We start from the raw sequence: 17,071 nt of genomic DNA, 5'->3' as shown, positions 1-17,071 counted from the left end.
ACAGACAGATAAGTGCAATTTTCAGTGATATGAACCATATTAAAGTAGCCTTAAACGAATCTTGCTAGCAGATAATTACGAGGATGCCTGGTAGCTAGAACTAACCTGAAAAATGAGCAATGACTTTGCCTAGTTTAACTTAGAGCTTCTATTGTCGATACAGTTAAATAGTAAACGCGAACAGGCCAAGATAAATGAGGCTCTTAACGCAGAAAAAATGCGAGGTCAATAATAAAGGCTACCATGTAAGACAGTGGTGCAGGGAATCTGCGGACGAATCCTCAGCGAGAAGTGTCATTGCTGTTCACAGTGATAATCAAACCGCAAAACACGTGTAATTACAGCCTGTGAATCCTCATGAAATAGGCATAAGTAAATACGAGGTTGAGGAAAAGGAACAATGAAGAAAAAGACGAGTTTCGCCTTAAAGTTTACTACTCGTGCGTTTCATAGCACGTGCATATGTGTGTGTGTGTGTGTGTGTGTGTGTGTGTGTGTGTGTGTGTGTGTGCGCCGGTGTATGTGTGTGTGTGTGTGTGTGTGTGTGTGTGTGTGTGTGTGTGTGTGTGTTGTTTACAAGCCTTTCTGTCCAGTTTGTGAGCTTTGAGATGAGCGAGATGTCCGGTTACGAAGTCCTCACCAGACGAATTGTGGGAAGCCAACACTGCTACTATATCCGACAATGTCACCAGTATGTAGAGCGATGCCTGCGTGTTCAGTGTTGTGGCGCTCCCTAGGCGCCCAGGGCTTAGCGACAAGGCGGGAAATCCACTGCCCCGACACCGGCGGCCTCCATGTTACCCCGTTTATTATCTGTGATATCCCGCGGGTCAACCACCGCCTGATCGCCGGCCTTAAGCAAGGAGGTTCCGGGAGAGCTAGCATGGATTTCGGTGCCACTGAATGCTGCCCTCGCTTCGCGACCATCGGTACATCACTTACGACGACTTTGACAGTGCTTGTGGACGTTTGTTTGGACTCTTTTTGGTTAGTTACATGTTTAGCTGCGTATGGTGAATTGCCAGAATATGGTATTTGTTTGCTCAGTATAGAAATAAAGTTATTTGTTCCTGAGGAATTCACAGTTCATAACAGTCGCATATAACAACAGTACCCTCGCACTGAGCAACTCACAGTTTTTATGATATATGTCGAAGGATCTTTCTTTATATTCAGTTTCATGTGCAAAACATTAACTGGTTCAGCTACATCACTTACATATGAAACTTTTACACTGCAGTAGCATACGCCCAGGAAAGATTCACGGTGCTTAATCAGATTTCAATGAACTCTTTTAAATTCGCTCAGGTGTTACGCACTGAGTCTTCATTGCTAATGGCTGGAAATTATATCAGTGGCAGATCAGTGCCTAGGAAACACTATGTGGGGACACATAAGACTTTGAGTGAAAGATACGAGGGTTGGAACTTAAATAGTGGCAACTATTTATTCACAACCGATAGAAAAGAGTTATATGTTTGCACCTGTTACTGTCCTTCAGAGTAGTCACCAGCGATGTGTAGAACCCGTTACCAGCGATGTGGAAGGCGTAGTACACCGTTAGCAGAGTCTGTTCTGTAGTAGACTGCTTCATTCACATCATCAACGGAACAGGCTCTGCTAACGGTATACTACACATTCCACATCGCTGGCAACGTGTTCTACACAAGGCTGGTTACTTTGAAGGACAGTAACAGATGCAAACATGTAACTCTTTTGTATCGGTTGTGAATAAATAGTTGCCACTATTTAAGTTCAACCCTCGTATTTTTCGAACAATACACCTCTTTATATTCATTTCAGCCATCAGTTTGTCAAATATCCAACGCGATGTAGATTTATTTAGTTGGTTGCTGAACAGCATCCTCCGCAGAAATAAGACTGCCACATGATCTTGAGTAACATCTGGCAAACAGCTACTGAGAATGAGATACAATTCGTCAATCCACTGCAGCACTGCTAATAAAGACCGTCACCTTAAAGGAAAATCCCAGAAAATGAGATGTGTCCTGTCTTTAGTGGTGCCAATCAAGCATGACATCTGCTAAAATTTTTTTCATAATACGTCACAAAGTGTACACAGCTTAACAATCAATTTTCCCACTATTTCCTGAAATTTATGTGAAAGCGTAACGAACACACCACAACAGGATTCCAATCAGAGGGTTGGTAAATTTAACAAGTGAACAAATACTGTGAAAACACTCTCGACGAGCTATAAAAACAGATTTCCTTCAAATATTTTAGCTGTAATTGGGTCCACATCCAAAACACTTTTTTAATGATACAAAATAGGTTCCACTGGAAGCTATTGTGTGGAGTAAATATGCTTTTATTTTGAGTTCACAACTACTGTGCAGTTTTGGCTGTGTAACCTAAAAAATGGTTCAAATGGCTCTAAGCACTATGGAACTTAACATCTGAGGTCATCAGTCCCCTAGAACTTAGAACTACTTAAACCTAACTAACCTAAGGACATCACACACATCCATGCCCAAGGCGGGGATTCGAACCTGCGACCGTTGCAGTCGCCCGGTTCCGGACTGAAGCGCCTAGAAGCGCTCGGCCACCGCGGCCAGCTGTGTAACCTATTTCAAGTGGATGTATAGTATGAACCATCAAATGTACACGCTTCCGTTGCAGTGGAAATATTCGTGAATTCATACATTGGTAAAAATGTAGATTATTAGTCAGAATTTACAACTACAGACATGACACCAAGTCAATCAGCTGCGATGTAACATACCATTTAGAAGCGCAAGGACAACATTATTTACGAGGTTTACACTGTACTACCACTTGAAAACGGATTCATACCCAACATTGCACAGTAATGGTGAATGTGAAATAAAAGAATGTTTTAATACAATTAGTCGCGAACAACAGGACGGTTATCATAATTTAGGGGGAAAAAACCACTTCCTCCAGTGAGAAGGTAAACTGAGAAATTACACTTGCGGTTGAAGGTCAGTTTAACAATTAGCTCATTCTGCATGGGTTGCAGACAACAAAGTGGTATGCCAAGTTTTGGCTCATGACAGTACCACACTGTATAGTCAGCGTCTTTCACAGGAGCCCCTTACTCTCGAAGCGACGTATGACGTACTGCACGTAGGGCCCGGAGTACTCGTTGTCATACATGCCGTAGAATGCGTCTGGCTGAAAATTAAGGTCCCGCATAGCTTGCGAGAACTTCTCCCCGACGCGATGTGAGGAGAGTGTGAAACCACTGCAGGAGGAGTTGTACAGGGCGAAGTAGTTCAGGTCCTCCATGTCCTTGAGCAGTTCGTCCAGCGGGTAGGCGTCCGCCGCAGCTGCCATTCCCAGAGCACGCAGCGACGCCTGCAGCTGTGAGTGGTAGGTCTCCAGCAGCGAAGGCAGGCGCTCGTGCACGTCCACGACAGCGTTCGCGTACAGGAAGTACACCAGGTCGCGTGCAGGGCTGGACACGTGCGTTAGCTGCGAACGTGGGAAGGTTGTCGAGTAAGCAGAACAAATCAATTTCATTTCATAGTGGAAGGGTGGTTTAAAATGTATACCTGAATAAAGCGTGACACGAAGCTCACCAGACAGAATATTAAAGGGGTAGACCAGGGTGACGCTCGATTATTGAAACCGATATTCATGAACTTTTTCAATAAACTAACAAACAAACTATAAAACTGACTCCATACTTTTATTGTACACTCTTAAGATTGTATTGTGTATTTTTTAAGTGAAAGATTTGCACCCAGAGGATGCTACACGACATCGACGAAAGGCCTTCATGGAGTGCGAGGGCGATTGGTGGGAACTCAGAACGCTACAATTTTCAACGTAGAATAAAATTTCAAAAACTGCTCTGGAGCTGATAATATTGCCAAACGCAGTGCAGAGGGATATTTAAAAAATGGTTTTTAACAAACTGGCGGGACTCCGAACTAAAAGTCAGTGTCTTCGACAAAAAATTTCGTTGTAAAAACGTGCAGCTAAAAATAGAGAAAAATATTTCGCAAAAATCTTACTCACTAAAGGAGAAAAAATGCCGACTGGCAAATTGCAAAATTGTATGATGTAATTGCGGGTACCCTTGCCCCAGTGGATACACCGGCTCCCGTGAGATCACCGAAGTTAAGCGCTGTCGGGCGTGGTCGACACTTGGTTGGGTTACCATCCATGCCGCCATGCGCTGTTGCCATTTTTCGGGGTGCACTCAGCCTCGTGATGCCAATTAAGGAGCTCCTCGACTGAATAGTAGAGGCTTCGGTCAAGAATACCATCTTACGACCGAGAGAGCGGTGTGCTGACCCCAGACCCCTCCTATCCGCATCCTCCACCGAGGATGACACGGCGGTCAGATGGTCCCGGTAGGCCACTCGTGGCCTGAAGACGGAGTGAGTAATTGCAGGTATATTACATGAGCAATAGTTCCCGCCAATTTGAAAAATGTTGTTTCGAAGGAACAAGAATTTGAGGTTTGAACTTGTGATTTTTAATATTAAAATGAAACAAACTTTTAATTTGCAATGCCAGCACCGTACAGTTTGTCTTTTCTTCCCAGATGTCGGTTCGACGAAATTATATCGATCAACTGGCTTCCACTTATCAGTCGAAGCGTTGTTAGGCACGATAGGGATTATCTTTTGAAACATTTTATCCACATAAATGCCTCTGTTTGTCATTTTCGTGCACTCACGTTTTACTACATACAATACACAAGCGATATGGCAAGTTAAGCAGACGTGAGACAAGCCCCTGATTTTAGACTGTTTCCCATAAACGAATGTTGTTACGAAGAGAAATCTTGTTGATATTCGAAACTAACAGGACCCCTATTCTGTCGTTAACTGTTACAGGATTACATAGGTTGCATTCGAGCGCTCGGATGCGCTATACACCATGCAGTATATCGCGGTTTTAACATATTTTGACGTTTATAGCACACTTTATATGTATGAATCTTAAAAATAGACTCTCAAAGGAGCATTTTAAGTCAATAAAAAAGTGGGCTAAAAAAATTTCCACTCTAGTCCACCCCCTTGATTCACTTATTTAAAAGAATACACAGGTCGTTTCTGATTACTGTAGATCGGTGTGGAACTGATACCAACTGCAGATGCGATTCACCACTGCTGAAGCCTGTCATTGTAACGAAGTGATGTGTATGTGCTCGTCTATTGTATGGAATCACTGCAGTAAGGTATGATTTCTTCAAGATGTAACAGAATGACAGAAAGGATCTTACATTTTTCGATGTGCCCACGACTACACTGTGGATCAAATTGCTCGATATGCTGTTGTATCAAAGCGGAATGTTCGATTTGTCTACAAGGAATGGTGTCCCACTTGTGGCGATGTCAAATGCCGCAATATCAGTTGTCTTACAAAGATCACCGATAGGAACCGAAGACGGTTGTAAAGCCTTGTCAACGACAATTGATTTGAATGACTGTAGGTCCATCCCAACCAGTTTCTTAGCAAACTTTCCGAAGGTAGCTCCATGCAATGTACATTTGGAACGAGGAGCCTTGCAAGAGGCCCTTGATCACACCACCACGTAGAGCTGTATGTGCTCACTGGGCCAAACAACACAGAAACGGGACAGTTATCGACAGCAGAAGTCTGATGTGGCATACGAGTCGCGATTTGTCTCATTTCAGATGATATAAGGCGTCTAGTGAACTGAAGGTCCAATGAGTCGTTTAACCTGGAGTGTGTGGAACATGCTACTCATGCTGGAGGTAGTTCTGCGATGTTTTGTGGGTGGTTTACGTACCAGGACTTGGGCTTACTGAACATAAGCCATGGTGTTCAAAGGGTAGTTATAATTAAACTTTCGCTGCTTGAGTATGTTTAGACGAAAGACTATATAACATATGGGTACTCAGCTTTACAGAAATGATGTTCATACTGTGCACTGCAGGATTTGCGTTGTTAGTAGTGTTAGCATCATGACTTGCCGTTAGGCGCCGCTACTGCTACGGCGACGTTGAGTTGAAACACAAACATCACTGCCCATTACAACTGCAAACAGTCTATGTTGGTCTGGGCAGCAGAGCTTTACTGGTAAAGCTGTTTTATCAAAACAACAACAATAGTGCTACTGCTCTTCGTGAGTATCGACGCGTTAAAGGAATACGCTGAGGTCCTCTTTCCGCACCGGGATTTGAGAACATAAATCGGAAGTTGGAATTAGCCAGAGGCTTATGGATGGCTCGTAGGAGAAGTTGACGGTCAATTGCACCACCAATTGTCGGAGATGCTAGTGTACCCATGGCTGAGAATACTGGATGCAACGTGTGTTTGTCAAGATGTGCACGAGGTGTGTCGCGACTACTGAACGTCCCAGGGTCCGCCGTTCGAAAAGTGCTACGAACAATTGTGCAATGGTATCACTGGTGCGGTTCCAGGCAGTCGTGGATGAAGATGGTTGTCACACAGAGCAACGTTTGTAACCTGGAACGTGAGCATGGTACGCTAATAAATGTTACCCCCCTCAAATTGAAATTAAAACGTGTTTCTTTGAATGGTTTATTCGTTGTTTCTCTTCCGCATGTCCTTAAAAATCTTTCCACAAAATTTTACTGTCTTGCGATCACTGGTTTTTCATGGGAGCCTTCTCAAGTAGCGACAGGTTAAGTGCAACTATCCTGTGTTTTAACACTCTCGGTGACCAAGTACTACTCTTCCTTCGACATCTTCATGAAGAGTTTTCTTTGTACACGCCGGTTCTCCCAGATTAGAACACCCGTATTCACTGGACTGCAAACACATGTTCCTGGCTCGGATAACTTTCCGGCATGCTATCAAATTTGGACTGGCTTGTTAAATCACCCAATCTTCATCTTATTCACATTGGTGCAATTACTTTGAGTTGTGAGTGAAAAATTGCATTTCTTTTATTGTTATTTCATCCCCCCACGCCCCATATGGGCAAGACGTAGCCTTCCAGCGCTATAAGTAACCCGCTCTTCGGCCAACTGACATTAAAACTTAAATGAGATGAAAAAGAAACAAACAGGGGAGATATGTACATAGTATTAAATACAATTTCGAAACGAAAAATAAAATGGAAGTTTTTAGATGTACGAGAGATATGAGCTCTTCCACTAGTAGTTGAAAACAATAATAATGAAAAGTAGAACTAAATGCAATAAGCGCAGATTCAAAAACATTTACAACTTGATGCCGAAACATTGATACCTAAAAGATGCACTTTTCTGTCACTAAGAACAGGAAGGACCTGCTCTGGGATAGGAAGTCTGTTGATGAAGGGGGGAGATTGGCCTGTGGGGAAGATAGGATTGTCGTGGTATAAGGATGGGGGATGCTGCGTTGGGGTAGGAGTGAGAAGGGGCGTAGAAGTGGCAGGAACTGGTGACACTGACAGTTGTTGGAGAAAGGGGAATGGTGAGAGAAAGGCAGATGGGGAAAAAGTGGGCTAAGGAAATGTGGGGGGAGGGGGGAGAGAAAGCCTTCACGAGGTGCAATTGGTGACGTGGACTTATAGGTGGTAGGATAGGTAAACGTCAGGCTGGAGTTCATGATCTGTGAGGGGGAGATGGTTGAAATTTCTTTGGGAGAATATGTGGAGGGTGTGTAGGTGCACAGTTGGTAGAATGTGCCGGTAGAAGTGCAATATATGAGGATTGGAAAGCAGAGGCGAAAACGATGGGACTATTGCAGTCGAGTTTGAGGATGGTAGAAGGCAGCAATCAGCGTCCCCACAGTTTAGTATGTGTTTGGGATTAAATCACCAATGAGTGGCTACAGCTGAGTATGGCACACTTGAATAATATATGTGGTGTCTGTTCTTTTGGACATGTCTGAAAGAACATGTTCGAAAGAACAGACACCACGCATTCATTAAACTGATTCACCGTGATGGGCAATGATTCCACCACCTTCATTGCGGAAGCACATTTACGTTGGATCTCCCTTGAGAATTTCAAAATTGCTAGCATGGAGGACACGGACACGGACAGGGATAGTGGGTAAGTGGTGCTGGTTGGAAATGTCAGTTAGCCACGGAGCGTGCCGAGTCTGCGCATTTGCGATAAACAATAAGTCTGGATGGCGCAATGGTTAACGCAACTGCCTAGAAAGCAGAATATCTTGGGTTCGCATGCTAGCACACATTTTCTTTCGTAGCTGTTGATTCCACATAAAGACCTGATGCAGCCGACATCCATAGTTCCCTCCCTTTCCTTTCAAAATGGTTCAAATGGCTCTGAGCACTATGGGACTTAACTTCTGTGGTCATCAGTCCCCTAGAACTTAGAACTACTTAAACCTAACTAACCTAAGGACATCACACACATCCATGCCCGAGGAAGGATTCGAACCTGCGACCGTAGCGGTCGCGCGGTTACAGACTGTAGCGCCTAGAACTGCTCGGCCACTCTGGCCGGCCTCCTTTTCTTTCGCCCTCTCCCAATTTACATAACCTGAGATATACTGATAGTAGCAAAAAAGCCTCTTTGTACTTCAAAATACTTCCTCTACATATAGTAGTGTGTAAGTTCCTATCTTCGGGACATTAGGAAAGCTGAATATCCAGAGCTTGTGTAAGCACGGTGGTAAATATGTTGTAACCTATGTATCGCTCACTTTCCTACAAGCAACAAGTCATCTCAGTAAGTTTCGTCGTGAATCTTTTGTGCCAAATTAGAAGAAGAAAGAAGATTAAGAGTTTAACGTCCCGTCGACATGAATGCCATTACAGACGGAGCACAAGCTCTGATTGTTTGAGGAATCGGGAAGCGAACCGGCGGCGCCCTTTCAAAGGAAACAAGCATGTGCCTGCATCGATTTAGAGAAATCACGGAAAACATAAATGTAGAGGGCTTAACGTGGGTTCAAACCGTCATCCTTCCTTTGCAGATGACATGCTGTCAGGCTACAAAGGCACATCTTCACTACTACTGTACAGGTGAGCTATAAAAGAAGCAAGCATTATAGTTTTACGCCTAAAGTATGAAATCAACTACGACCTTAGTATAATATTTTTACACAAATAAATTCTAACCTGCTGAAGAGGACACAATGGTGTTGAAACATGTTTTCATAGAGAACAGAAAAAATAAATACATTGTTTTTCGCAGAAGGCAAAGTTTTAAAAACTCAAAATCAAAAATAGCGTTTGCCTGATAAATTTTCCATATTCCATCCCCCGTCTCGTAGTTCACAAATTGTGTAGTATACCTGTCATCCTGCTACTGCCATGGTATGCAAATACACAGCAGCACGTGGATTGGTGCTGAAGTCGGGAATATTTGTTCGGCATACTCGTACTCTAAGAAATTATCAGTTTAATTCAGGCAATAAGTAAAGGGTATATGACTGTAGTTCCTGACAGATGACGCGCAGTTGTCTTGGGCTACATTCTAGACTTCTCTAGAAGGCCAAGGTCATGAGACACATCTGATTGTGAACACCTCGCCACACAAGTACGTAAAACGTGACCATCCCTCTGGTTTCGCTTAACAACAGAAGTACGCGCTATGCTACTGAGCATCCTCTCTCTAGTCTCTCGCCAGCGATGGTAACACAGTACTACGCTACAGATTCACTGTTTGTAAACATTTACACTGAAGAGTTACCCTGGATATAAAATTCATACCTCAAGGAAAAAAGATGTTAGTATGGTTAACAGAGAAAACTTTTTGCAGTGTGTGGCTAGGCCAATCTTTGGAATCTCACAGCCAATTGCACTACGTAGTGTTACTTTCTAAGACAAGTATTTCCATGAGACATCACATGATGAAGAGTTATCTGGCGACAGCCTAAAGCAAATTTCAAAACTGTCTGTTTCACACTGTAATGCAGCCAGTAATGGCTTGACAGACTGCAGATTTGCTTCAGACTTGGTGAGCTGCCTTCGAACTGCTCTGCTGGAAGTCGAAAGTATGGTACAACAAGAGAGACATAATATTTCAATGCAGGTTTAAAAACTGAAAACTCCTGCTAATAACCATTCTTTTGTTTTGGAGATTTATTCTGCCTAAATTTGTGGAAAATAAAAGAAAAAATTTCATCACTTTATTCTCTAAGAACACAATATTCGCATTCACTTTAACACACAACCATGCACAGTTTATCTAAGTGTTAAGGATTTCACCAGACTTTACCAGGAAGTCGTTAGTCCTAAATATGGACCAACCCGACAGTCATGTGAAACAATTTATAGGATCTGTTTTTCGCAGCTAGACGTAAGTTTAAGCTAAGTGAATAAAGTCATATGTTTACGAGTATGAAGACAGCTTTATATAATGACCAAAGCACTTGTAATACGAGGATCACCCCAAAAGAAATGCACACTATTTTTTTTAGATATACAGTTTTCATTCTGCATGTGTGAAAGATTTACAGTGTGTAGATACATTCTTCAAACTTAGTTCAACCTGTTCCCGTGAGTAGCGCCGTCACAGCATGTCTTCAAGATGGCTGCTACACTACAGTTAGTCGGTGGGCACGCAGGTTATGTGATGAAAGCGAGCATGGCAATATTGAGGATTGTCCTTGCAGCCGCAGGCCTCATACGGCACACTCTCCAGACAATGTGCAGAAAGTTAACGAATTGGTGACTTCTGATAGATGCATTGTAGTGAACGAATTGTCACGCTACATTGGGATATAGGAAGGAAGTGTTTGCAGAATACTGAATGTGTTGGCGTTAAAAAAGGTTTGTGCCCGATGGGTTCCCAGGATGTTGACAGTGGCTCACGAAGAAACAAGAAAAACGGTATGCAGCGAACTTTTGGAACAGTGCGAGAATGGTGGAGACGAATTTCTTGGAAGAATTATGACAGGTGATGAAACATAGCTCCATCATTTTTCACCAGATACGAAGAGGCAATCAATGGAGTGGCATCATGCAAATTCACCCAAGAAAAAAATTCAAAACCACACCTTCTGCTGGAAACGTTATGGCTACGGTGTTTTTTGTTTCCGAAGAACTCTTGCTTTTGGACATCATGCCAAGTGGAACCACTATAATTTCTGATGCATATGTGACGACACTGAAGAAACTTTAAGCTCAACTGAGTCATGTTCGACCACATCGGCAAAAGCAGGGGACATCAAGCCAAGTGCAGCCACCATAAATTCTGATGCATATGTGACGACACTGAAGAAACTTCAGGCTCGACTGAGTCGTGTTCAACCACATCGGCAAAAGCAGGATGTTTTGCTGTTGCACGACAATTCACAGCCACATGTCAGTCAAAAAACCATGGAAGCCATCACAAAACTCAGATGGACAACACTGAAACACCTGCCTTACAGTCCTGACCTGGCTCCATGTGTCTATCATCTCTTTGGGAAACTGAAAGACTCTCTTCGTGGAACAAGGTTTGAAGATGATGACTCCCTTGTGTACACTGCCAAACAGTGGCTCCAACAGGTTGCTCCAGAATTTTACCATGCGCATATACAGGTGCTGGTTCCAAGATGGTTTAAGGCAGTGGAGAGGGATGGAAATTATATGGAGAAATGAAAATATTGTTCCTAAAGGATGTGTCTACACACTGTAAATCTTTCAAACATGTAGAATAAAAGATGGATTAAAAAAAACATTGTACATTTCTTTAGGAGTGACCCTCGTAACAATAATATAGGTATTTATTTGAAGGTTTAGTGTAATCAAAATGTTGTATTCATTCATAATATCTATTGCATGAGAATCTTACTAATTTTGTAGCACAATTTAGCTTAACTGCATTAAAAATGAACTGTAAATAGACCTAAATTACATTAAAGTCATGTGTAAATTACAAAAATAAGAACTAGTAGTTGTTGCAAAGTTTTTGAAATATGTTAACCTTTTCTATTACATGAAAAGAGGAAAGAAGAGTGTGGTTTAATGTGCCAGCAAAAATGATGTTATTACAAATGGAGCAAGGACCAGGGAATCTAATGGACATGAAATCAGCCGTATATTCTTCAAAGAAATCATTCCAGCATTCACCTTAACCAGTCTAGAGATATCGCAGAAAACGTAAACCGTGACTTCAAGATGAATAAGTAAAACCTCCTTCTCCTAAAAGAGAGTCCAGTGAGCACGGCGAGAGACTTTTCAACTATTGTAATGTAGTGGACATAATTATGTGAAAAACCTTATTATGATTGAAACTTATCTTATCATGATTATTTAACGACTTATAAATAATTGAACAACAGTGAAGATGAACCTAGCATCTGAGAAAGAGCGTGTCTGACGTTGATCATGTGTGACAAGTTCAACTGTGTCCCAGGCTTGGATCGAACAAGACTGTGTGCCTTAAGCATGTAGTACACCACCAATTACGAAAGAAATCTTTCGCAGCAGCAATCCTGATGTTGTTGATAAGATAGAGTTCCGAAGCGCATTCTTACTCTTAGGTTATAGTCCGACTGCGCCACGGGGAACCTCTGTAATACGGATGTTTATTTAATTACAGGTAGAGTATAAAAATAGTTCATTAATGTTAACACTAATCATGTATACATATCCTGTAAACTGACACGCTCCACACCATTTCGATAAAAGAATCGTTCAAATGATCTATAGAACATTAGAACATATAACTGACTAACTAACTAATAGTTGCATTGCTGAACGTAATCGAGAAACAGATGCAGTCTCTTTTATCAAGTGTGATATACACACATCAAAAAAGTTTTGTACCGCCCCGGTTCCCAGAACTACTGAAGACAGGCGTTGACTGTGGATATTGTATCACAGGCACAGTCCCTTTGACTGTTCAGAGATGTCACTAAACCCGGCCAAAGATATAAACAACTATGCATGAGCAGCGCCTTTTAGACGGAGGGGGTCCAACAGCCGATCGGTTCCAGTCATTCCACCAGGAAAGAGGTACATGGCTTGTGTTGTCTGTAGTTCAACCATGCCTAGACGGTCAATACCGCGGTTCGATCGCATCCGTATTGTTACTTTGTGCCAGGAAGGGCTCTCAACAAGGGAAGTGTCCAGGCGTCTCGAACTGAACGAAAGCGATAATGTTAGGAAATGGAGGAGATACAGAGAGGCAGGAACTGCCTATGACATGCCTCGCTTAGACCACCCAATGGCTACTATTGCAGTGGATGACCGCTACCTACGGATTATGGCTCGGAGGAACCCTGACAGCAACGTCACCATGTTGAATTACGCTTTTCGTGCAGCCATAGGCCGTTGTGTTACGACTGAGACAGTGCGCAATAGGCTGCATGATGCGCAACTTCACTCCTGACGTCCATGACGAGCTCCATCTTTCCAACCACGAAACCACGCAGCGCGGTACAGATGGGCCCAACAACATGCAGAGTGGACTGCTCAGGATTGGCATCACGTTCTCTTCACCGATGAGTGTCGCATATGCCCTCAACCAGACAATGGCCGGAGACGTGTTTGGAGGCAACCCGGTCAGGCTTAGACACACTGTCCAGCGAGTGGAGCAAGGTGGACGTTCCCTGCTGTTTTGTGGTGACATTATGTGGGTACGCTCCTGGTGGTCATGGAAGACGCCGTAACAGCTGTACGATACGTGAATGCCATCCTCCGACCGATAGTACAACCATATCGGCAGCATGTTGGCGAGGCATTCGTCTTCATGGACGACAATTCGCATCCCCCCTTCAGGATAACGACATCGCTCGACTAGAGTGGACAGCATGTTCTACAAACATGAACCCTATCGACGCATGCCTGGGATGAAAAAGGATGTTTATGGACGACGTGATCCACCAACCACTCTGAGGGATCTAAGCCGAATCGCCGTTGAGGAGTGGGACAATCTGGACCAACAGTGCCTTGATGAACTTGTGTATAGTATGCAACAACAAATACAGGCATTCATCAATGCAAGAGGACGTGCTACTGGGTATTAGAGGTACCGGTGTGTACAGCAGTCTGGATCACCGCCTCTGAAACTCTCGCTGTATGGTGGTACAACATGCAATGTGTGGTTTTCATGAGCAATAAAATGAGCGGAAATGGTGTTTATGTTGATCTCTATTCCAGTTTTCTGTAGAGGTTCCGGAACTCTCGAAACCGAGGTGATGCAAAACTTCTTTATGTGTGTATATGGGCACTTACAGCATTTCGTAACTACAGTTAAGATACGGCCACAAGTAGGAAAGAAGAACCAATAATGCAATCACGGACCAATCAGTGGGTCCACTCAAATGTGTAAAGTGACTATTGTTGTTCGTCTGGACAGATATCGAGCATGAAAATTATATATCAGTAAATATAGCTGTAGGAAGGGCAAGTAACATTGGGAAATTACCAAGGTAGTGTAATTCATTCATTAAGGATGTTCCTTATCAGAACTTTTATTCAACCAGTTGTGTCTAAAATCCTTACTACGTAAAATTCGAACTAATAAGAGGTATACAAACTGCAAAGAAGAGTTTTTTAATGTGGTATAGATGTTTAGTCACCACAAAAACAGATTTGTTCAGTAATCATCAATGGAATATGCTGGAATGAGTGTGTTGCACTTCATGTAAAGTATTTTTCATGAAATTTAAAAAAATGGTTCAAATGGCTCTGAGCACTATGGGACTCAACATCTGACGTCATCAGTCCCCTAGAACTTAGAACTACTTAAACGTAACTATCCCAAGGCCATTACACGCATCCATGCACGAGGAAGGATTCGAACCAGCGACCGTAGCGGTCGCGCGGTTCCAGACGGAAGAAATTTCAGAAATGTGCTTTCCAAGTTATGTTAAGAAACGTAATACTTTTTACCATACTCAGTTCTACTAGTTGACTTTTTGATGAGTTTGCAAACGTTGCCTACAGAATGTACAGTTAATTTCCAGACGAAAAAATACTGTTCCTTTTTCTTTTTAAGTTCAGACATTAATTAACGTCAGAGTTTTTTTCTTAATAGGAATGACCTTCAAAGGTCACCAGTACTGCAAGAGGCAACCATAGGCAGATTTTGGAACAAACAAGTGTGTGGCAGACATCTTGGTTCATTACTCATCTGACATTACTTTCTCAGGAGGCTGCAGTTACTGTGTAACTGCTATGGATCTGAAGAAGTTCCACATTTGAATAAAACCGGGAACCATTACAAAATGCGAAACAGACTGCAATGGAAGATATAGAGTAATAATCAGCTGCCACAGATATATCCCTACTTGACAGGAGAGTGTTTGACGTTCTGGTGGAACACTTGGGGACCACATTCTGGCTCTGGGGTACCCAGAGGGCACTGGCCTGGGTCTCGATTAGCAGCCATATTCTCTGGATCTGAACACACGCGACTCCTTTTTATGGGGCTATATTAAAGACAAGATGTACAGACATGCCCCAAAACCATTGCTGAGTTGAAAATAGCCATTCAAGAGGTCATCGACAGCATCAATGTCAGCAGGTCATGCAGAATTTCGCTATTCGTCTGCACCACATCATCGACAAGGATGGCAGGCATATCGAACATGCCATAACCTAAATCCGAATATCTGAAGTGTCGTTTACATGTTGTGTGTACACGTCGTACTTTTATGTTTTTTTGCATGGAGTTCAATAATTGTCACCCTGTACAAACAAAATTGTGCCACATTTTGACCAGTACCTGTACCAAGTATCGTTGCTGGCCAAACTCTGAAGAAGTATAATTTTTCCAAAGTTACGACCATCCTCCATTTTGTTCTCTACTGGAAATTTTCATGCATTTTTGTGACCAATCTACTTCATTTAAACGGATAAATCCAATGAAATCTTTATAATATCATGACTTTGTGTATGAATCAGTTAGTTTTGTAACTGATACAGTCATTTTTGGAAGGACTTTACTCCAAAATCTTAAGTTGTCCGAAACGAAGGAAAACATTCTTTGGGTGACTGTATGGAATGTAACAGGACTGACTTTCCAATGTTTAAAGAACAGAATAAAATGGCGAGTTTGCCATTGCAGCAGTTGCTAAGTCTAAAAACTTGGAAGGAGGTCCTTTTCTTGAGAAAATAATTCACATGCATAGCCAAGCTAAGCTTTTAGTTGTGTTTTAAGTTGTTTCTTTCTTAACTCTAATCAAAATACATACAATATGGTTTCATTGATCACCATCTGCAGCAGCAGCAGCAGCAGCAGCAGCAGCAGTGGTACATTCAGACCATTTCATCAAATTATCATATAAATCCCTATATCCGTGCTGGGTATAACCAAATAAACGTTGCAGATTTCGCATTTTATTGCTATTAATAGCCACTGGTACAGTGTAAGCCTTTCAACTTAAAAACAACAGGACACTTCCAGAAATGAAAGGTCGAATTATGCCATAACACATGGCTGTAAATGAGTATCTTTCTGCCATTTTGGAACATGCCTATGTTTGGATTCGTTGGACAACAGTCCTTTTTATAGTATGGTGACCACCACTTAGAGAAGTTGTGCGCATTTTTAGTATCTGTTAGCTTTATGGAGAGCTTACGATGTTTGGATGCCCTTGCAATGATTTCCCAATATTATTTTACCATGTTCATTTTATGAGCTCTTCTAGTTACCCATTTCACCATGGAACATTTCCCATCACATATATTATATGAATGTCGACGAATGGGAAAACACTATTCCACTTTATCGAAAAGTTTAGCTTTCGCCAAAGATGGACATATTAGAATCATACAATGATTCTTATTTTTCCCAACGCAATCGTCGGAAAACAAAACTAGTTCTTCGACATTTTCTGGTGCACGTTCTTTTATGTAATCAAATCAGAAGGAGTACGCTTCATTTGCTCCTTTCTTTGCAATGCCTTCATGGTATACATGCATTACAGGCTCATCATTTTTCATGTTATGCATACAATTTAGCGATATCGTTCAACATATGACTTGAACTACGAAAAGCGAAACGTACCGCATAGTGAATCAGGTTCTCAATTAGACGGTACGCGAAGATGATCACCATTGAACGAGTATTACTCCAGGAGAAAAGTCCTTTCAAAACTGAAATCGCTGTAACGAAGTCGCAAAAACACATTTACAATATCTGGAATAAAGCCCTTTTCATGGAGAAAGGTTTATGTATGTGTATAGAATCTGATAGTGTTCTTAACATATTTTCTTAATATTTTGATTAAGACTCATTCAAAA

General features: G+C 42.2%; 1 protein-coding gene across 1 annotated transcript in view; it reads right to left on the bottom strand.

Moving 5' to 3' along the window:
- The window catches only part of LOC124594012, a 172,249-nt gene that overhangs the window by 111,543 nt on the left and 43,635 nt on the right, over positions 1-17,071 (bottom strand). Inside the window, exon 4 of the mRNA XM_047132364.1 lies at positions 3,070-3,459. Coding sequence (XP_046988320.1) covers positions 3,070-3,459 — 390 coding nt within the window. The remainder of the gene's footprint in view (positions 1-3,069; positions 3,460-17,071) is intronic.

Source organism: Schistocerca americana, chromosome 2, assembly GCF_021461395.2.
Source record: "Schistocerca americana isolate TAMUIC-IGC-003095 chromosome 2, iqSchAmer2.1, whole genome shotgun sequence".
Lineage (NCBI taxonomy): Eukaryota > Metazoa > Arthropoda > Insecta > Orthoptera > Acrididae > Schistocerca > Schistocerca americana.
The sequence above is the reverse complement of the archived record's forward strand: the minus strand, read 5'-3'. Positions and strand labels throughout refer to the sequence as shown.